The sequence below is a fragment of the Panthera pardus genome, unplaced genomic scaffold (genome assembly GCF_024362965.1).
Source record: "Panthera pardus isolate Hobbes unplaced genomic scaffold, ASM2436296v1 HiC_scaffold_1, whole genome shotgun sequence".
NCBI classification, from domain to species: Eukaryota; Metazoa; Chordata; class Mammalia; order Carnivora; family Felidae; genus Panthera; species Panthera pardus.
In genome coordinates this window covers 9,577,822-9,599,176 of record NW_026526654.1, presented here as the reverse complement: position 1 = coordinate 9,599,176, position 21,355 = coordinate 9,577,822, and the positions used below count along the sequence as shown (strand labels likewise).

The 21,355-nt window shown below is 58.8% G+C and overlaps 1 protein-coding gene across 1 annotated transcript; it reads left to right on the top strand.

Moving 5' to 3' along the window:
• Positions 1-3,256: 3,256 nt before the first annotated feature.
• Positions 3,257-15,748, top strand: F10 (coagulation factor X). The gene is made up of 8 exons (XM_019443861.2): positions 3,257-3,406; positions 4,956-5,116; positions 8,498-8,522; positions 9,414-9,527; positions 11,112-11,243; positions 11,995-12,248; positions 14,081-14,198; positions 15,083-15,748. The coding sequence occupies exons 1-8, from the start codon at positions 3,337-3,339 to the stop codon at positions 15,640-15,642; spliced, it is 1,434 nt and encodes a 477-aa protein (XP_019299406.1). The 5' UTR covers positions 3,257-3,336; the 3' UTR covers positions 15,643-15,748.
• Positions 15,749-21,355: the final 5,607 nt, after the last annotated feature.

Below are 21,355 nucleotides of genomic sequence, written 5' to 3'. Positions count from 1 at the left end.
TCTGTTCCAGAAACATCCTGCACTTCTGGAGTGGGGGAAGGGGGTGCAAAACAGGCTGAGCAGGATGTGCCTGGGAGCACCGATGTGCCTGCCAGGGAGGGGATGCACTGTTTCCCAGGGGACCATGCTCCCCTGACCGCCGTTGTGGTGGTGCATGTACACGTCGGCATGCATACATTGGTGCCTACACATCGGCATGCACACACCTGCATCCACACATCGGCGTGCTCACACTTGCATGCTCACATCGGCACACACACCTGTGTCCACACATTGGCGTGCTCACACTTGCGTGCTCACATCTTTACGTTCCATTCCTGTCTCCTTACACAAGCATGTTGCCCTCATTTCACGTACACGGGAAACATCATCCATTCATCCTGGGGACTATCCTTCCAGATCTTTCTGTGTACGTAGCTTTGACCATAAAATGTGAGGCTGTCACCCTCCATACAGCGTTTGCCACTGGCCCACCTATGAGCACACCTCTGGAGCGCCCTCCTGCCACCCTGGAGCGCCCGTCCTCACCCTGTTGAGGCCCTGCTTGTCCTGGAACCACAATTTCTCTCACACTCACAGCACCCCGGAGATGGGCCTTCCTCCACCGAGGCTGTTTTCCAAAACCAAGAGCATGTGGGCGGGTTTTGGAGGCTGTGGTTCCCCAAACCCTACAGAACCAGGCATCCTCTTCCTGCCAAGGTCCCAGTCAACAACGGTCCTCAACGAGGGTCCCAGGGAAGCCCTGCCTGAGAGCCACCAGCTTCCTCAGTCCTGCCACATCAGTGGGACCGGGAAAGGACCCAGTGAATGACATTTTTATCAGGTCCCTCAGGTGATCGTGGGGCCCGCTCGGCCTAAAGCCACACAGGCCATGGAGGAGGGAGAAACAAGCCATCTGGTAGGGGAGGGAGATGACACAGAAGTGGGGCCCCCCTAAACACGGCAAGGCGGGTAAGGGCCCTGCCCCCCACCAGACACATCCGCAGGTGGAGGGGGCAGACTGGTTGCCCCAAGCCTGGAACGCCAACGGTGCTCCACACGGGTGCATTTGGCGCCGGACTTGCTGGGCTGAGGGATCAAGCCGTATTTAGTGTAGAGTGAACCCAGGCCACCTGGTTTTGTCCAAGTGTCCTGGGACATGCCCGTTCCTTAAACGGCATCCTTGGACAGAGATGGTCCGGCCAAAGAGACTGCCCCTGGAGCCGGACGTGCTCACCATCTGGGCCTTTGCACAAGAGGTTCACTGGCAGCCCAGCCAGCCGCCAGCCGGGGTCTCAGCAAGCGGACGGCTGTGCACCTAAGGAGACCCACCAGTGGGCGAGTGCGGCCCGCCTCCTACTCCCGGCCAAGCCACCTCCCACCCTGTGCCATGGCTCCTTGTCTTCGAAACAGGGGCCTCGGTGCTGGTGACCAGGATGGTCTGGAGCACATAAGATGAGGGCCCTGGGAGGGCCCCGCTGTGTCATGGGCAGTAAAGCCGGTGTGCAAGCCTCTGGCGTCCTCCCCACAGCTCGGGCTGCAGGTGCTGAGGGGAGTTTCCTGTGTGCAGAATCCAGGAGCTGCCAGGAGCCCCGCGCCCGGAGCACAGGAGCTGGCTGGCCCCATTTCCTGGAGAGGAAAGAGGAGGATGGGCTGGCACACTCGGGCTTCTCTGGCTGTCAGGGGGAGACACCACCCCTGCCCGGTAGAGCTGCCATGGCATGGGCACCCAGTGACATCGGGACAGCCCCTAAGGGCTAACACGGCCTATGCACCCACAGGCTCCCACGTTACCCCCAGCACCGGGTGCCAGAGATGGGAGGGGCTCACCCAGGACCTGGTCTCCCCCACATGCTGAACACACCCAGAGACAACACCACACACAAAGAGGCCGGCGAGACAGGCCCAGGGCACCCCCTGTCCCCAAGGGCCAGGCTCTGCATGTCACACCGGCCACCCTGTGGATGACCAGCCAGAGCAGAAGACTTTTGGGACATCACTGCCGCATTCTGTGAGGGGTTAAGCACCCACCGTGTGCCACACACCCCTGCAGCAAAAAGCAGACAGCCTGAGGCTTCTGTCCCAGTGAGCAAGGGTGTCGGAGGTCACTCACCACATGCAGAATGTCAGGTGTGGTGGGCGCTGTGGTATATGGGGCAGTGTCTCCATCCCTGTCTCTGTCTCCTGCTGTCTCTCTGTCCCTGTCTCTGTCTCTCCCTGTCTCTGTGACACCCCCCCAAACCCCCGAGGGCCCTGGCACGTGGCCTGCGCCCACCGCGTGGCTGGACTGCCACGGGCTGAGCCTCCTTGGGCTGGGGGGATGCGGCAGGTGTATCTCCCACGTCTCACGTGCAGTGCACTGGCCAGGAGCCCCCATACTCCTCACCCCCTCTCCCGGGTGGCCGGACGGGCTTGAGAGAGAGAGAGAGACTCACCGTAAGGCCCCCGATCTGGGGGCTCACTTCCCTGCCCCTGCCCACCCCCAGTGGGGTGTGCGAGGCAAAGCCCCTTCTGGGAAACCCCCAGCCCGCGGGCATCTCCAGGACTGAGAGGGCCAGCCCGCTGCTCCCTGGGCACGGGCCCCCCAACCTCTAGCCAGATATCCTGGGCTGGCACGGGCTGCACCGGGCAGGGCAGACCCCCCCAGAAGTGTGGGCAGGAGCCCTCAGCCCAGAGGGGCCACAGGACACCCCTGCCTCCTGGGGCCCCTGGATTTCAGCAGGGTGGTGCCAGCCTTTCACAATGGCAAAGCCAGTGCACCAGGACCCCTTATGATGGTGGCACTGGGTGGCACCTCCTGATGCCACCTGGAGACAGAGGCCATTGGCAGAAGGTCTGCTGCTATGGCCGACAGCCCTGGGTCCAAACCCCATATGTGCCCCAGACAGCCCTGGGCTGACACCTACTGTAGACCTAAGAGTCTGTCCTGGAGAAAAGATGGGACTGAACACTCAGCTCTTAGCATGGCTGGAAGGACAGAATGACCACAGACACAACGTGGCTGGAAAGACGAAATGACCGCAGCCACAACGTGGCTGGAAGGACAGAATGACTACAGACGCAACATCTGCAAACTATAAAATGACACCTTTGTTCTCCTAAGAACTCCCTGTGCCCATGGCTGGCCCCTCAGACCGAGTGCCCAATGATGCCAGGGCCACCCCAGCCGCCCCGGGGCTGCATCTGCAGGGTGGCCCTGCCCCCGCGAGGTCACTGGCCCCCGGCCCCTCAGCGGCCCAGGCTCCAATCAGGAGGCGGTGATAAAAGAAGGTCGACCAGCCGCCCGGGGCCAGGGTGCGTGAACCTTGCCCTGGAGGCCTGTCACGGAGGGACAGACACGCCGTTCTTGGCCACACCATGGCGGGCCCACGGTGCCTTGTCCTGCTCAGCGCCTCGCTGACCTGCCTCCTGCTCCTGGGGGACAGTGGTAAGTGCCCTCACCCTACAGACTACAGAGGTGACCCCCAGGGAAGAGGGGGGACAGTGGGAACCAGGGTGCTGCCCTCACACCTCCACAGGGTGGAGAGTGGGTGCCCATCTCCTGGCGTGATATGGCTGGGCCTGGTGGCCTCCTTCCCTGTGGGTGGGGAGACAGATGGCAGGCCGGGTCACACACAGAAGCCGTGAACAGGGAAAGAGGGAGAGACCAAGAGAGATGGAGAGAAGTGCCCCTCCACAGCCAGAGCGAGCCCAGTGGTGGGGGCGGGGGGGGGGCGGTCACAGGCAGGGAGGAGCTTCCAGGGCCGAAAGAGAATGAGGTTCAAGCCGGTGCCTCCACCCTTAGGCCAGCTTGGCCAGGGAAAGGGACTGCCTGATTGAAGGCTGGACAGAGGGGGGCTTCTGCAACTTCCAGAAAGGCCAGAGGAGGCCAGAGGAGCAGGGCCTGGGGGTGGGCAGGGGCCCGGCAGCTGTTTTCGTCCTGGATGGAGGGGGGTGGACAGGGCCCGTGGGCAGGCAGAGGGCACCTGGTGTGTGGGGGACGGGGAGGCTGTGAGAAGAGAGAAACCTAGTGTATAGCAACACCTAGTGTGTACCAACCTGAACATTGAGACACACACGTCGTAATCCTCACCTGCCGATAGTGGGCAAGTGAACTGTATCTGAATCGAGACCGCCTGGCTCCCGGGTTCCAAGTCGAGTCCTGCACGTGGGGAGCTGAGGGCTAACCATCAAGGGTGGGGGCGGAGCTCAGAATGCAGGTCGCAACCAGGAAGAGCAACTTGGAGGGCGAGGCAAGAAGGAAGGCAGAGAGCGGGTGTGGGGCTGAGGAGGAGTCGGGGGTCCTGGTCCACGGTGGAGAGAGAGAAGGTGGTGAGACACCGAGAGCGCAGCTGGAGACGTGGGCGCAGGTGGAGGAGGGTCTGGGGGTCCCGGTGCACGGTGGAGAGAGGGCAGGGCGGGCGCAGCCAGAGGAGGGGTTCCGAGATGGTCAGATCCAAGACCATTCAGCGGGCGGGTGGGGATTCATCTGAGAGCCGCAAATCAATTCAGGGGGATTCTTAAGTGAAGCAGAACAGAAATCAAGTACAAAACTTTGTAATAAGAACTGTTTCTTCAAAGCCATGTTTTCGTGTGTGGTCCTGGGCCTTGATGAAAAGCCTATTTTGGTCGTAGAGCGTGATCATAACAGCGCCACAGCTCACCCTTTCGGAGAGCTGAGAGCGGGAAGGGTGGGGGCCGGGCAGGGCACAGGAGGGTGGCCCCAGGACCTCTGGGAAGCGAGAGTCCAGGGAGGGCTTGGGGGGCCAGCGCGGAGCTGCCAGTGAGGCCCCGGGAGGCGGCAAGGGGAAGGAGCGAGCGGACTTGCACACGGAGGGAAGCCCGGGGCCTGGAACAGGCGGGGTCCCGTCCTGGGCTGGCTCGGGGCGCGAGCAAGGGGCCTTTTGCAGTGCGGGGGTGAGCGGACGCCGCAGGATGGGGAAGGGCAGGCAGGCAGCTGAGGCCCTCTCCGCTTGGTGTCCCTGCCTGTCTGCTAGTGTTCCTTCCCCCGGAGCATGCCAGCAGCGTCCTGGGGAGGGTCCGCAGGGCCAACTCGTTTTGGGAAGAGATGAAGAAAGGGAACCTGGAGAGAGAGTGTATGGAGGAGACATGCTCGTTTGAGGAGGCCCGCGAGGTCTTCGAGGACACCACCAAGACGGTAAGGGCTGGCGCACAGGCGCCCTGTGATGGGTGCACCCCTCGGTGGAGGCTGACCTCGCCCCTGCCGGGAGCCCAGGGCATACCTGGGTACCCCGGGTGTGCGGGGCTGAGACAGGGAATACTTCTGGTGGGGAGACTGAGGGTGGGGCGGGGCCCAGTCCATTAGGAGGGTCATGAGAACTTCCAGAGGCTTTATTAAATCAACTCTAAAACATATGGTGTTCACTTTAAAAATTATTCACGACCTCACTGCACCTCCCCGGGCTGGGCGGCACACGGGGACACGGAGCCCACACAGTCTTCACCCAAATCCACGGCCACTGCTGTACTTGACATCGGGCACCCAAGAGCTACACCCGGAGTTGGTGCGTCGCCAGCAACATCCCATGAGCCAACTCCACAACTGGAAATATGGAAAAGCAAAGAAATGAGAGTAGCTGGAACCATTTCGAGAAAGAGGAATCACGCCGCCCAATTCAAGGACTCACTGCAAAGCTTCACTAACCACAGGGGCATTCGCGTGTGCTGCTGGTAAGGGGACAGGTGCTTAGATCCACGGGACACACCAGAAGGTCCATAAACAGGCCCACAGAAATATGGCCAATTGATACAAACAAAGGTTCATAAGTGAGTCAGCGAAGGAAGAAGTGTCTTTTTCCACTAATGGTTTGGGGACATCGGCACATCTCCACACACACAAGGTCCGCTTTGACCTCAGTCTCACAACTGTACAAAAGTCAACTCAAAATGGATCGAGGATCTAAAGGTAAAACATAGAACTTTAAGGAGAGAATTGTCATGTCATGAAGTTGGGCAAAAATTCTTAGACACAACATTGAAACCATAACCCATGAAGGAGAAAGTGAGTAAATTGGACTTATTCCAGGGACGCCTGGGGGGCTCCGCTGGTTAAGTGTCTGACTCTTGGTTTCAGCTCAGGTTCGAGCACAATGTTGAACTCTGTGTTGGCGGTGTGGAGCCTGCTTAGGATTCTCTCTCTCTCTCTCTCTCTCTCTCTCTCTCTCTCCCCCTCCCTCCCCTGCTCATGTTCTCTGTACCTCAAAATAAATACACAAACTTAAAAAGATTGGACCTATTCCAAATTGAAAACTTGCTCTGTGAAAGACACGGAAGACTAAAAATACAAGCTATTAACTAAAAAAATATTTACAAATCACGCATCTGACAAAGGGCCTGTACTCAGATGTGTAAAGAACTCTCACAACTCAGTAGAAGAAAATAGGGGTGCCTGGGTGGCTCAGTCGGTTAAGCGTCCGACTTCAGCTCAGGTCACGATCTCACGGTCCGTGAGTTCGAGCCCCGAGTCAGGCTCTGGGCTGATGGCTCAGAGCCTGGAGCCTGCTTCCGATTCTGTGTCTCCCTCTCTCTCTGCCCCTCCCCCGTTCATGCTCTGTCTCTCTCTGTCTCAAAAATAAATAAACGTTAAAAAAAAAAATCAAAAAAAAAAAAAAAAAGAAAAGAAATAAGTGATAACTATAATGGGCGGAAGCGAGAACAGACCTTCCCGAGAGCACGTGAAGTGCAAATGTGCACAGGAGCCACCCGACATCCTCAGCTGGCACAGAAGTGCAGACTCCAGCCATGAGGAGACACCACTGTATACGTGCAGAACTGGAACAAGGGACACGGCCAGCGTGGTGCAGGTGCGGGTAGCCTGGGCCCCACCCCTGAGTGCTTACCCTGGAGAAATTACCACTCCTTTCACACGAAAACCTGGATTGCCCCAAACTCTCGCCCTTGTCCCCGCTTGGTGCAGGGACCCACAAGCCACGGCATGGTGGAATTCTACTCCACAACATAAACAAACGACTGATGCACGTGGTGACTTCAACGAGGGTCAGAGGCATCATCTGGATGAAGCTAGTCTCACGAGGGCGTCGGTGCATCTGTATGACCCTCTCGGAGGTCACGGCTGTGGTGGCGCCAGGGGTGCGGCCATCGGGGGCTGTGAATGTAGGGGGCAGTGGAGGTGCGTATCCAAATCTGTGTGTCGGATTTCACAGAACTGCACACCGAAGTAGTTTTGCTGTGTGATCATGTCTTCAGCGAACTGTAAAGAGACAGCATATCCGTGTCCTGGGGCTTCTGTAACTAAGCACAAGCTGGGGGCCTGGCAACGACGGGACTCACTCTCCCACAGTCCTGGCAGCCGCAAGTCCCAGTCAAAGAAGGTGTCAACACAGATGTACAAAACTTCTAGAATACAGAGCCCAGGAGAGGGCCGCTGCTGGGATGCATGGTCTTCCGGAAGCAGAGAGCTCCAGGGAAGGAGCAGGAAACAGGGTCATACGTGTTTCTTGCTACATCAAGAAGTACAAGCCATCATGATGAAGAGCATTCCAGAAAATTCCAAACCTTGTCTTACGCTTTCAGTATGTGCCAGGTGGCAGTAGGGAGATTTTTACTCTCTAGTCTGAAATGTAGGTTAGTTGCTAATAAAGGGATGTACAGTGTGTGCTGGGGGTGGAAACACAGCCCCTGCTCAGAGGTTCTGCCCAGTCATGCTGACCTTGGAACACGGTACAGTGCAGCTTCCCTGGGCACCCGGAAGCACGCCCGCCGACACGAAAGTGGAAAGCTTCCTTTATCAGTGGTCTCAGGGGGATGTGCTCCGTGCCCTCTCCCGGCTTCTGGGCATTGCCAGCCTTGCAGGCCCATCACTCAGGTCTCTGCTCTGCTTCCACGCGTGGCTCTTGAGCACTTTCCGTCTCTCCTGATGGCACTGCCACTGGTTCCAGGTCCACCCTAAGCCCGTGTGGTCTCTTCGTGATGCATACCTTGGTTACATCTGCAAAGACCCTATTTCCAGTTAAAGCCACGTTCTGAGGTTGCACCTGAATTGGCAGTGGGGGCGGGGGGCAGGGGGTACCCTGTTCAAACTACTGAACACAGCAAACAATTTCTAAGACTGAACATTTTCTAGTGTAATATAGGGTCTTGGTGTCCTATTTTAACTAATTACCAATTAACCATTTTTTCAGTTTAACATGGTTAACCACCAAGCATCTGATCCCTTATTGAATCTTTGGTATTTAACTTAAAACCATTCATTGGTCAGCTTGGGGGTAGCAAAGAGAGCAGACCATTCTTGGTACAATCCATTTCTCGGTGGTTAGATTAAAAATAAATGCTCGATATTCAACAGAGATGGTGCATCTGAGACAATCGAAGCCGCATCTGTACAGACGCAGATCTGAACATTTCCCTGTCAGACTCCATAGTGTTAGAGCAATTCGGACCAGGAAAGGCCCCGTTTGGGACAGCATCTACTGAGGTTGAGTGACGAGGTTATGGTTGTCCTCAGTGTGAAATGTCTGTGTTTTCCCTAATGTATTTTAAAATCTTTTTTCCCTTTTAGACTGAATTCTGGAATAAATACAAAGGTGAGATGGTTTCTATTTTAATACTGACTGGGGCTCATTCGGACACTGAAATGGGGGAGAAGGCATTTCAATTTTGACAATTCTTCCTGAATTTCCCTTCTGCTCCTGCTTATAGCTTCCTCACCTAAGACTCTCCCTCTCCGTGTGTTTCCCCAGTAGTTACTGTGGGATTATTTGGGGGGTAAATGTCATGGTTCCGGTTTTGTTACTTGAACGTGGATTTCATCAGCTCGCCTTACTGGAGCATCAACCTGTCTCATCATTTTTTAAATCCAAGGTATTAGGTAGAAACAAAGATCAGGTCTTCTAATAAGACGGAACGTCCACAGCTTGTGAAATGGTATCAATCATGACTCGTGTTTCATTCTGGTAACATTCTTTAAATTTCCCCAAATGGCAGTTGGGCCTGCCTCTAGATCAGATTGTCCAAACGCACTGAGGAGTGTGAGGCCCCTGTCAGTGCTGGCCAGCAGCCTCCACACTCCTGCTCTACCTCCAGACCATTTGGGAAGAGGTGCCTGGACACCTGTCTTGTCGCTGTCCAGCCTAGAAACAGGTGCCGGGCGGCCGCCCATCCTCCCTTCTTCCAGCTGGTCCCACCTGGCCACCAGCCCAGAGCTCCTCACTGTTGAAAACAGGCAGTCAAACATTTTAGCAGAAAGAGAAAAGCTTATCAATAACCCAGTTAGATAAGAGCATCACGTACACAGAGCGCAAAGGCTGGGGGTAAAATGAAGTCCAGCCGGGAGAAATGTTTACAGGGAGACAGGAAGAGCCTCAAGCTTGTTCAAGCGACCTGAACTATGTGTGCCAAGATCAACATAGCAAAGCCATTTCCTTGATGACGGCAGCTGCCTGCAAGCTTCAGGTCCCCAAACCCTGTCTTTGCAGATGGAGACCAGTGTGAAAGCAACCCTTGCCAGAACCAGGGCAAATGCATGGACAGCCTCGGGGGATACACGTGCACCTGCTTGGAAGGATACGAAGGCAAAAACTGTGAATTGTGTGAGTTCCTTTTCTTGGTGTACCTTCGGGTCAGGGTCGCCTGAAGGGTCAGGAACGAGGGAAGAAGCTGAAACCCCTAAGGAAAACATCTCGGGTTCCTTCCGAGGTAGAGTCTGTGTTCCCTTGTGCTGTGCCATTGTAAGAACAGCAAAAACAAAGTGAAAGTGTGTCCTACAATCCACTGGGTTTTAGATACAATGAGAGACACACAGCCTTCTGTGTTCCTCTGAGGGGGCTGCAGCCACAGAGCGTGTGGCCAGGAACACGGAGACCTGGGGTGGTGCTACCCATCTTCTTAAATTCCTTGTGGCCCCGGCAGTGGCTCTGAATCGGCCACTTGGGTTTGTCAGTGCAGATGTCAATTCCGAATGTCCGCAATTGTCCAATTATACAAATCTGATACATTTAGTGAATTCTACAGGGAAAAGTCACTAAGAGTTTTCCTAACATGGTGAGTATGGCCATTAATTTTTTAAAATAAAAATTAGATTCAGATTAGGCCAGTTTTCATTAAGAAGAAAGATACACATTTCTTTCAGATTACTTAATTCGTAACCTTTAGGAAGTGCTCAGAGCTGGGATCACTGTGGGACCGTCCCCGACGGGGATCTCGGTCCCGCGTCATCCCTCCCGCAGCCCAGAGCATCCTCTCCTGCTCCCCATCTGGCTGAACCAGAGCCGTTGGGCGTTTTCTAAAGTTTCACTAACGGTGATCCTCTCACTGTAATTATTTATTCATCAGAACCCCAGGGGCAGAATGTACGTAAATTGTCTTGGTGATGCCGCTGCTGTCAGTGTGCGGTCACATGTTGAGCGTGTGCTGGCGACAGTGGGCAATTCTGGCAGAATCGGAGCCCCTGAGCCATGGGGGATGTGCTCAACCTGGCCTGGAAGGCCCAGGAAACCAGCCACGGTCTCACTGTGTCAGGAGCTGCACATGACCTGGGAGGCGGTGTGGCCTCCACCACTTTACAAGTGAGGAAACAGAGGCCCATAGGGTTTAAAGCACTTGCCCAAATCACACGGCTGGTGACAGAAAGCACTCTGCCCATCTCTGCTGCTGCCTCGCCGGGGACCGGACCCCAGTCTCCCAGACCAGTTCCAGACCAGTTCCAGACCCTTTATTCCGAAGGCAACCCTCCAGCCTCAGTGGACCGGCCCGTGGCCACGCTGCTGTGCTCCGCCTGGCCCGTGGCCCCAGAGCCCTTCCTCGTGCCAGCCAGCACACACTGGTCGTGGGGCTGTGGGGGGAGGCGCGTGCCCCTCTTAGGGCTGAACATGGGGCCCGTGGCGGGGGGGAGCGGGTCTGGGCGCCTAGGGCCCGGCAGACAGCACGCTGGCCCCATGTGGTGAGGGAGCCACAGGGCAGGGACAAGCCTGCACACAGAGCCCCTGACCCCCAGCCTGCTCCAGGGGCCCGTCCCACTCGCGCGGTTCCGTGCAGTGGCCACCCCTCTGCTGCAGCGGGGAAGGGGGGCAGGCTGACAGTGGGTGGATCTGCCCTGGTGCTGCTGTCCCACCTCCCGGCTGCCTGCGGCCTCGGTGTCCCCGGCCAGTCCTGAGGGCCTACACGTGTCCCCGCAGCCATGCGGAAAGCCTGCAGCCTGGACAACGGTGACTGTGACCAGTTCTGCAGTGAGGAGCAGGGCTCCGTGGTGTGCGCCTGCGCCAGCGGCTACGTCCTCGCGGATGACGGCAAATCCTGCGTCTCCACCGGTAGGAGGCGCGTGGGCCGGAGCGGGACCGCAGGCCCTGTGAGCCGCCTGAGAAACGGGCCAGTGACGCTGCCTGACTCCCCCGGGGGGAGGTGAAGACGTCGAGGGACTTGGGGGTGGGGGGCGCTCTGCCCAGCGCCGGGCTCGTGGCAGACCCTGAGGAGCCACGAAATGGTCGTGATCACGGCACGTCCTGTTGCCCCGGGAGTTGGAGCATGTCCGGGGCAGCGAGGCCTGACTGTGTCTGGGCCGTGGACTTTGGGGGGGGGGGGGGGAGGGTGCAGGAGCCAAAGGGGGAGCCGAGGACCCTGAGAACAATTAGACCACACGGGCCCCAAGTGACAGCCCTCAGGCTTCCTTTTCCGTGATGTTCCGTGATGTTCTGTGACAAAAGCCGGGCCCTGAGTCTGGCCTAGAGGTTCACAGAGGGCAGGGCCCAGCAAGGGGACGGGGTCCTCGCTGCTCCGGTCCAACCACTCTTCTCTGCGGCAGGGCCTGCCTGGGCTGGAGCACTGAGAGGCCACTGTGCTCTCTCTCTTAGCTTCCTCTGCTTCTCACGGTGGCCCCAAGCGCTCCTCAAAGCCGGCCCCCGCCCAACCAACAGCTGTGGCATCACCTGGGGCGGGACCTCTGTTACCAGCACGTTCCTCCCTATTCCCTCCTCCTGTGGGCCGGGCGGACAGTTCCATTGGGGGGGGTGAAGGGCGGGGGGAGGGGGTCCTGCTCACTGAGGCCGGCCCGTGTTCTTTCAGGGCCTTTCCCCTGTGGGAAACACACTCCGACGCGCAGGAGGAGGTCAGCCGAGACCGCCCATGGCGGTGAGGGTCCCTCTGAAGCCTCTGAAGCAGACGTGCAGGACCAGCACCCTGAAGACCTGCCTCCCACCGACAGCCCTCTGTACCTGCAGCCCTTCAACAAGACGGAGGCCAGCCCCGTGGAGGACTCAAGCAACCTGATCCGGATCGTGGGTGGGCAGAACTGCCCAGATGGCGAGTGTCCCTGGCAGGTGACTGCGGAGCGGGCCTGGCGGTGCCGGTGGGCGGTGGGGACTCCCTGCTGGCTCTGGGGCAGAGCGTGCCTGAGGTGAGAAGTGGGCCCTGTCCCTCCCCACCCAACGTCCAATCCCATGTGTGTGTCCATGAAGGACAGACAGAAAGGAGAGGAGCCCCGGAACCCAGCGCGGGCTGCAGGCTCAGGCCAGCGGGCGGAGTGGCTGCCTGATGGGGGCCAGCCCTCTGTTTGCCCCTCCGACCGGCAGGCTGACACTCTGTCCCTCGGTCTCATCTCTGATTTGGTCAGTGCTAACGAGGCGGGTAGCAATCTGGGGAGAAGTACATCCACCTGTTTGCAATCCACGCTCTCTGGTCGTTGGTTTGGACGGAGGTTTCCAGATGAACAAGTAACACAGGTCTCATGCTTGGAGTTGAGTTTCAGACAAACAATGAACAACTTTTACTGTAATGTGTCCCAAAGACAACAGGGGTTGGTGCTAGAAGCCATTGGATGCTTATCTGATTCGGCTTGACTGGGTGGCGCCTGCTGTCTCTGGCGAATCTGGGCGTGAAATGCTTAGTACCCAAAGCCAACAACAGACCCTCCAGAGCCACCACCACCCTTTACGCATTTCTTCACCTGCCCCACCTCCCAGCCCTACGTTATCAGGGGCCCAGAGGGGAGCATGCGCTCGTGTGGTCACCACGGGGTTGGTGTGTGCTGAGCGAGCGCCACCAATGTGGCTCCGGCGGGAGCTCAGTGGCCCCGGGCCTGCGTGGAGCTCGGGGGGCTTTGGAAGGCCCCCCACAGACAGACAGGATGGGGGGGGGGTGCGGCGGGGACCTGGGCGGTGGGATCCTCTCCAGGGGACGCAAGAGCCCTGCTCTCCCAGTCCAGCGGCCTCGCCATCATGTGTAGGAGAGGAGTCAGGGTCCAGGTCTGGGGAAGACTGACGCCCCTTGGCCCTGCTACTTTGTGCCGGTCACCAAGGTCTTCAGGAACGCTTTCAGACTTGGAACCTTGTTGTTCCCCAACCGGCATGAGCCAGCCACGTGCTGGAACTCTCTAGATAAAAAGGAAAAAGTGCGCCATTTCCAGATTTGCAGCCCGGTTCTCTGGGGAAGAAGGGACACGAGGGCTGCAGGGCCGCCTGGGCCTGCCAGCGCTCACTCCCTGGGGCGATGCCCTCACTCTCAAATCCTGTCGGGGAGAAAGCTGCCCACAGGGGGAGCCCCGTGGATTCCAAGGGATTTGCCCTTGAGTGGTGGCATCTGTGGGCCGTCGGGGGAGGGCCGTCCCAGATACCAGAAGCTTCTCCCCAAACACTGGCGCCCGCCTGGTCTGTGCGCTAATCCGTAGCCATGTAGCTGGCAAAGGTTATCAACAACGACGATCGTTTTTCTACGGGTGACACTGTAGAGTGCTGTGACAGCTCTGGAAGGGACAGGACGGCTCCCTGAAGAAGGAGTCTGGGGTCCAGGAGCAGAAAGTTGAAGCGAGCCAGAAGCCCCTCAGGCGCCAGGCACTAGCGGCGTCCCTGCAGACGTCTGTTGGGTGGACCATTTGGCTGCTCTGTGGGAAGGAGCCACCCAAAGCTGCGGTTTCCGCAGAGCAGCGGGGGGAGGACCTGGGGAGGGGCTGCGGCCCGGCCGTGAGCCCCACGGTGAGGTCTCCGAGAGCGCGCTGGCACCACGCCCCACGGGACACATAAGAAAAGGAGGGGTCGCGCTGCGGGCAGGTGTGCAGGCCAGGCCGGCGCTGCCCTGGGCCTTGCGTTCCCGATGGGGAGGGGAGCCCAGAGGTCAGTCCCAACCTCGGGGGGGGACTCCTGCGTGCTCCCCACAGGCCCTGCTCATCAACGAAGAGAATGAGGGGTTTTGCGGCGGCACCATCCTGAGCGAGTACCACATCCTCACTGCAGCGCACTGTCTGCACCAGGCCAAGAGATTCAAGGTGAGGGTAGGTAAGTGCGCCACACTCGGAGACACTAGTTAACACGCCGAACCCCGTGGGGGTGCGGGTGGGGGGGGTCACAGGCGAGGGAGGGCGGAGAAGGGGAAAGCGGGGGGCAGGGGTAGGGCCGGTCCTCCCCCTTGCCGTCTGTGTCCAGGCCCAGCGCAGCGAGCCTCCCCTCAGGGCCCCTTCCTCTGGGAAGGTTTCCGGAGCCCTCCGAGCACAGAGCATCTGCTGCTCGTGTTTGCGTCTGCGGGGCTGTTTTGTGACGTCCGTCCTTCTCCTCCAGACTCTAGACCAGTTCAGCAAAGATCCACCGCAAGCCACACATGCAGGCCATCCATGTGCTTTTTAATTTTCTAGTTCCATTTCCTATTAGGCAGCTTCAAAGTTTATAGATGAAATTAATTTTAGCAATATGTCTTAGTCCAGTATATCCAAAATATTATCGTTTCAACGCGTAATCAGTTCTGAACTAGAACGAGATATTCTGAGTCTGTGTTCTCATGACAAATCTGATGCTGACACTCAGCACGTCCCAGTTCCGACCGGACACCGTCCCGGTGCCAGGCAGCCGTCTGGACAGCGTGGCCAGCCGGTCAGGCACAGAGCCTTCCGCCCCCAGGTGCCCCTGCCGCGCGGCACAGGCTCAGAAAGTATCCACCCGAAGTACTGGCCACACTTAAAAGTGCGGCTGGCGGTCGCCCCTGGGGAGTGAAACTGAAAGTCATCTTTATTTGCCTCGTTACGATTTTATCTTTCAGAGTCTCTAGTGACCATGTTCCATTTTTTTAATAAAAAAAAAAAATAACCGCTACTCTCAAAAGCACCGTGCACGTATAAGTGCACGGCCCACCCCGAGCTGAACGCCACTATGTCCTCACCATCTCCCAGGTGAACGGGACACGGGCATCGAGGAGGGCAACGAGGTGGCGCACGAGGTGGACGTGATCATCAAGCACAACAAGTTTGTCCGGGAGACCTATGACTTCGACATCGCTGTCATCAGGCTGAGGACGCCCATCACCTTCCGCAGGAATGTGGCCCCCGCCTGTCTGCCCCAGAAGGACTGGGCCGAGTCCACACTCATGGCGCAGAAGACGGGCATCGTGAGTGGGTTCGGGAAGACTCACGAGAAGGGCCGGCCATCCGCCATCCTCAAGATGCTGGAGGTGCCCTACGTGGACAGGAACACGTGCAAGCTGTCCAGCAGCTTCACCATCACCCAGAACATGTTCTGCGCCGGCTACGACACGAACCCCGAGGATGCCTGTCAGGGGGACAGCGGGGGCCCCCACGTCACCCGGTTCAAGGACACCTACTTCGTCACTGGCATCGTCAGCTGGGGAGAAGGATGCGCGCGGAAAGGGAAGTACGGCATCTACACCAAGGTCACCAACTTCCTCAAGTGGATTGACAAGTCCATGAGGGCCAGAGCCGGGGCCCAAGGCTGAGCGGGACGGCCTTGCGCCCCACCCCCAGCTGCTGGTGTCTCGTTTGTGCGGCCCAAGGCCGAGCGGGGGGCCCTGCGCCCCACCCCCATTAAAGTCATGCCAGCTGCTGGTGTCTCCTTTGTGTTTGCACGGGCCGGTCTCAGCGGCAGCGCCCGGACCAGGTCTCCTGTCTGCGGTGGCGCCACCTGTGTGGATTCCTTACCCTGGTGTTTTCCTCGCTCCGTGGAAGACACGTTCCTCTGGGCACCAGAGCCAGCCTTTCCCTCTCCAAGTTGGGAAGTGCCGTCAAGAGATGCTAGACGGTGGGACAGGAGTCCAGACACCCCAGGACAGCCCCCCCCATTGACAGCAGGCTCTTCCGGTTGTGGTCAGGACACTGGGGAGGCAGTGGCGGGGGCTCTGGGAGCAGGGGCGGGGCGGGGGTCCCAGGAAGGCTCTCTGAGAGCCTCTCACTGGCCCCGATGCTTCTGCGTGGACTGAGTGGCTCCTCCTCCCGCTGGTCCCGCGCTGGACGCGCCCGGGGGGCCATCCGCTGTCCCGCAAGTGGCTCGTGTGCTCCCAGGGGCAACGGTCCCAGGCCCCCAGATTAAACCAGTCTGTGTGGACGCGACTCCTCAGCAGCCCCGAGCGCCCTGTGTGCTGTGGGGTCTGGGGTAGGGGCCCGTCTGCTCTGCACGGCCAGCCCTTCCCGCCAGGGTCCCCAGCCTGCGGTCATGAGGAGCAAAGTGCTTTAGCAAACCCTTTTCCAAACGCCCCCCCCAGTTTGCATTTTGCGTAACTGCGATGAGCAAAGTTTCAAAGTGCCAGTACCGAGATGCCCCAAATGTCACAGGCTGGCAGCGTGCTTTGTCAACAGCAGGCAACGCGAGGTTAGGGAAATCGATGTGAGCGGACACATGGTTTCCCAGAGGCCGTCAGAGGTGCACAGAGAAGGCCCAAGGCCGCGTGGCGGGGAGGCTGTCCTCTTGCGGGTTTGCCACGCACCTGAGCGCTCTGTGCGCCCCGAGCCCTGGATGGGTTCTGAGGTCAAAGGTGGTCTGGGGCCCAGACAGGATTGCGGCCACCCCCATCTCTCACTGGTGGCCCGGGGTGGCGATGGGGCTCACATGCGCATCAGAGGGGGAGACTGAGGCACACCAGAGATAAGGGTGTGCCCCCGCTGCCTCCCTCTGGCGGCTCCTCCTCTCTTCCAGAAGGAGAATCCGTTCAGTGAGGCCCTGGAGGAGACGACGGGACGCTGTGGGGAGGGCGGTGAGGGCTGGGACTCATGACGGGGCACCTGCTGTCCCCTGTGCCCCGCCGCCATCACCTCCCTCCATGATGCTATCTGCCTAGGGACGGAGCTAAAGGAGCTACCTGGCGCACATGTCCCTCTCACCAGGCTGGTCGGCTGTGACCGAGCATCGAGTGCCCCTCAGGGACACGGGGTCACGGCAGGGTGGCTGGGGTGGGGCCCAGGCCCTGTGGACAGCGGGCACAAGGCCCAGGAGCCGCAAGGGACAAGGCGGATGTGGTTCTTGTTCCCAAGGGAGAGGGCAGAGGTCTCAGGACAAATGCCATGAACCCCATCTGCTCCGTACCCCCACCTGTTCCTTGAAGGGTCACTGTCGCCCCCAAACACCGAGTGGCTTCCACAGGCCCAGCCTGAGTTAGGTGGGGGGGAGAAGCTCGCTGGAGGGTGGGCGTGGCCAAGGCCGGGGCCAGGCCTGTTCAAGGGAGGCCGACGGAACTACCAGATCAGAGGGCAGGTGGGCCCGGGTTTCCGTTTAGGGGCAATTCCACTGCAGGAATCCCTGATTGAAACAGGTCACCGAAGACACCAAACCCTGGAGTCTCCTGGAGTCTCAACTTTGCAGAGAAATGACTGTTTCATCACAGACAGGACAGGTGGCTTCCCCCAGCAACACCGTCCACAGGAGTCAGTACATGAGGGGAGCCAGTAATGGGGAGCCCGCGTGGCATGGGCTGTGAGGCCCCCGCAGCCAGGATGCTGACAGTGCACCATGTGTCCCCAGTCCTTCCCATGCGCCTGAGATTGAAACCAAACTTGCTACTTCCCCCATCACGTGGTGCTGAGTGCGTCTCGGGTTTGAGGACACATTCGGTTCTTACAGAACGCCCCCGGGGTCCGCTGGTTGCCTGGCTCGAAGCCCCAGGCTGTGGTCCACTCTATGCCTTTACAGAAACGCTTGCCACGCTGCCTCGGGGACCCGTCCTGCCACACTGGCCTCCGTGCTGGGCCCCAGGCAGCCCGTGGCCCTGGGGTCACTCCAAGCCCCCGGAGGCTGCTTACTAGGCTCAGGTTTCTCTCCCCATCACACACACCCTTATGTGCTCTCCTCCAGGCTGTGACTCTTGACCAGCCCCCTGCCCTCCTGTGTGCCCCCCGTGCAAGGGACCTGAAAGGTGAGCTCCAGGTGACTGTCCCCTGCCCAGAGCTGCCCATGTGGGAGCCCCTGAGCCTTGTTACTCACGGCCGCCTGTGGGATGCCAGCTGTCCCCATTTCCTGGGACGGGACCTGCTGACCTCACTCCTGGGAGGCCCGCCCAGCTCCAGGGTCCTCGACACCTCACCTCAGCCCCCTGTACCTTGGACACGGAAGAGAAGCAGCGCAGAGACACTGACACTGACTGTATGCGGTGAGGTGGTGTGTGTTGTAGGCTGGGGGCGTTCTCAGCAGCCCTGTGTCCGCAGACCTGTCCCTGGTGGCCGTGGGCTGGCAGGCCGCGTGGTGCTCAGGCCTCTGCTCCACCCGGCTCGGCCCTTCCCCAGAGGCCCAGGGGCCAGGCGGGGCTAGGCGTGATGAGCCCTCCTGCTTCTCTCACTGGTGACACACGTGGGAAGTGGTGGCGTCCCTCTGGGCCCTCCTGGAGCCACAGCCTGCCCCACAGTCGCCGCCACCCCACCAGCCCCACGCACCAGCCCCTCACTGCCCTGCTCTCCCTCAGCACCCCCACCCTGTGCACACACAGGAGTAATGACATAAACCCAACTTTGTAACTTTTAAATGAAGATGGCACATTGAAACCATATTATTTTGGATCTATTGGGTTGGGTATGTGTATCATTAAAATTATTTTAAGGTCTCTCTTCTGATGTTTTAATTGTGCTGCCGGGACACTGTTCTGACCACTGGGGCTTCCGACGGTCCCGACGGCCCACCCCACCTCTGGTCAGAACCTTTGGAGCACACACCCCCACGTGTTGGGCTGATCAGCATGTTGTCTGTAAGAGAGACCTATGCAGGACCTCAGGCAGTTTGTGGCACCGCGTCCGACCTTACACAACCCGAAACTATCACAGGACCTGCAACAAAAGGGGATTTGTGGAATTTCATTCTGGAAGGGCTGTGAATAAGAGGAGTGGCCAGAAAACCCTCTAATAAAAGCCGAAAATGGACACTGTATGTCCCTTTTAGTAAATGCGTCACGGTGCCGGCACAATGGCAAGAAATCAAGAGGTGCGAAGGAAGAAAACGAAAGAAAGGTGAGCATACCCCAGCCGTGACCACTCACCCTCAAGTGGCCTGCAACCTCATGTCCCAGAATGGCACTCAGAGCTCCAGCCATCACACCTGTATCCCCAGCAGAAGGATGGAGGAAGGGACAAAGAAACAGCCACACCAGTTGTCTTTCAAGAAGTTTCCCGGGAGCTGTGGCCTGGCCATTCTGTCTGCATCCTGATGGCCAACACGTAGCCACACGGCCACGCTTGACACCAGCAGCCCAGCTACAGGTCGGGGGCTCTCGTCCTGGAGCCTTGTTTCACCACTGTCGTCCCTCCAGGGCAGATCTAAGAACCCCGAGGCTGCTCCCTGCCATCCTTTGCCTGTGTCTGAAATGCCCCCACTTCCCACGCCTCTAGCTCCTGAGAGGACTCCTACCCACCCTTCGCACCTCGGAGAGAGAGCCACTTCAGGGGGACACTCTCGCTGGCCCTGCAGCCGTGGCATTGGGTCCCCCCGGGTGTCTGACATGGTGTCTCTGCGGCCCCCTCGCTCTGCCTGGTTCGTTGTGAGGGATGGCTCGGCAGGTCCCGGCCCCGCACCACCAGCCGCGGCCAGGACCTGTCTGGTTTCTTGCTCAGCTCCCAGCACCCGGCCAGACCCCGGCATGTGGAAGTGCTTAGCAAGTACGTGCTGGGTGGGCTGAGTTGACCTTTCTAGCTCCCTGTCCCATCCCGCCTCCCCAGTCCTTCCCACGAGCCCGAGATTGGAGCCAAACTCGCCACTTCCCCCAACGGCTCGGGGGCAGACCAAACCCATGCTTATTCGCACTGGCAAGGACAGCTGGGAAGCCCCTGCTCAGGGGGGCTGCTTCTCCCAGTCCCCCGTGGCCATGCTATGGTCACCCAGGGCATGTGAGTGGGGGCCCCACAGGCCACTGAACCCAAGGGGAACACCGTCCAGAGGCACTCAGAGAAAAATTCAGGAGCACCGGCAGGAAAGAGACAGACACGGGCCTCGGCAAGGCTGCGCCCAGGGCGGGCCCCAGACGGTTCCAGGAGCCGCTGGTTCAGGCTGCACTCTCCGCTCTGCCCCTCAGTGGTCAGTCGCCACCCTGGTGCCTCCATCCTGAGTGGAGTAACAGCGGCGCCCCCCCAAGCAGGGCCGAGATAAGGCTGGAGGGCGGACTCCCAGCGGCCATTGGACCACCGCCTTCCTGAAGACGCAGCTCACACGAGCAGAGGCCCCAAACTGGTCTTCCCCATGGCGCGCACAGCACAGGCCCCAGGGAGCTCGAAGGGGCGGACACGATGTCCTTCCACAGGCTGATCTCTTCACCCTCCCGCGCGGAAGCCACACAACCCCTCAGCTGCGCAACCGGCCTGTCTCCGGTCTCCCCGGGGGAGCTGGAAGCCGCCGCAGGCCAACCGCCCCCGGTCCAGTGGCCGCAGTGGCCGCGGCTCTAACCGCCCAGGCACCACCGCAAGGGTGGACGTGGTCCGCCAGAGAGAGTGCTTTTTAAAGGGATTAGAAATGTTAAGTTGATTCAAATACTTTTGAGTGAAATACCAGGAGTTGAAACCTAGTTCAGACTTTTCAGCATTAGGATTCTCAAACACATCGAGTGTATCTTCGCTCCTGACATTATACCTCAACCCCAAGAGTAGACGTCCTGGGGGCCAATCTCGCCCAGGAAGGGCCCTGGCAAAACTAAAGGTGCCGTAGCAGCACACGCTGACCGGAGCAGGGAACCAGGGCAGGAGTGAACCTTAGTCTTGGCTGAGGGCCTGTGTCATCTGCAAACCCCGTAAGGTCAGGAGGCTACAGATGTAAATGCCTGGATCTGCTAAGTGGAAACCTTACCTGGAAATTATCACCAACACAGCATCAGCAGGGTGAACGCTCACGACAGCGTCCGGGTGACAACAGGGCTCGTCAGAGAGGACGCTGCTGGTAGACCTGCAGCGGAGACACCAGGGGGCCAGAAAACGGAAAGGACTGCCCTTCCCCCACACAGCTCAGTGAAAGGGCTCTAGAGGCACCCAGCTGGCTCAGTCAGTGGAGCTCTTGATCTCAGGCTTGTGAGTTCAAGCCCCACGTTGGGGGTGGAGATTAAATAAAAACTTTTATTTATTTATTTATTTTTATTTATTTATTTATAATGGTTTTTTTTTTGGAGAGAGAGAGAGACACAGAGAGACAGAGCACAAGAGGGAGAGGGTCAGAGAGAGGGAGACACAGAATCCGAAGCAGGCTCCAGGCTCCGA

Excerpts from the sequence above, each read along its gene's own strand:
- F10 (XM_019443861.2), top strand. The coding sequence starts at position 3,337 with ATGGCGGGCCCACGGTGCCTTGTCCTGCTCAGCGCCTCGCTGACCTGC. Across the intron at positions 9,528-11,111 it reads AGGCAAAAACTGTGAATTGT|CCATGCGGAAAGCCTGCAGC; the intron begins GTGAGTTCCTTT and ends GTGTCCCCGCAG. Across the intron at positions 12,249-14,080 it reads ATGGCGAGTGTCCCTGGCAG|GCCCTGCTCATCAACGAAGA; the intron begins GTGACTGCGGAG and ends TGCTCCCCACAG.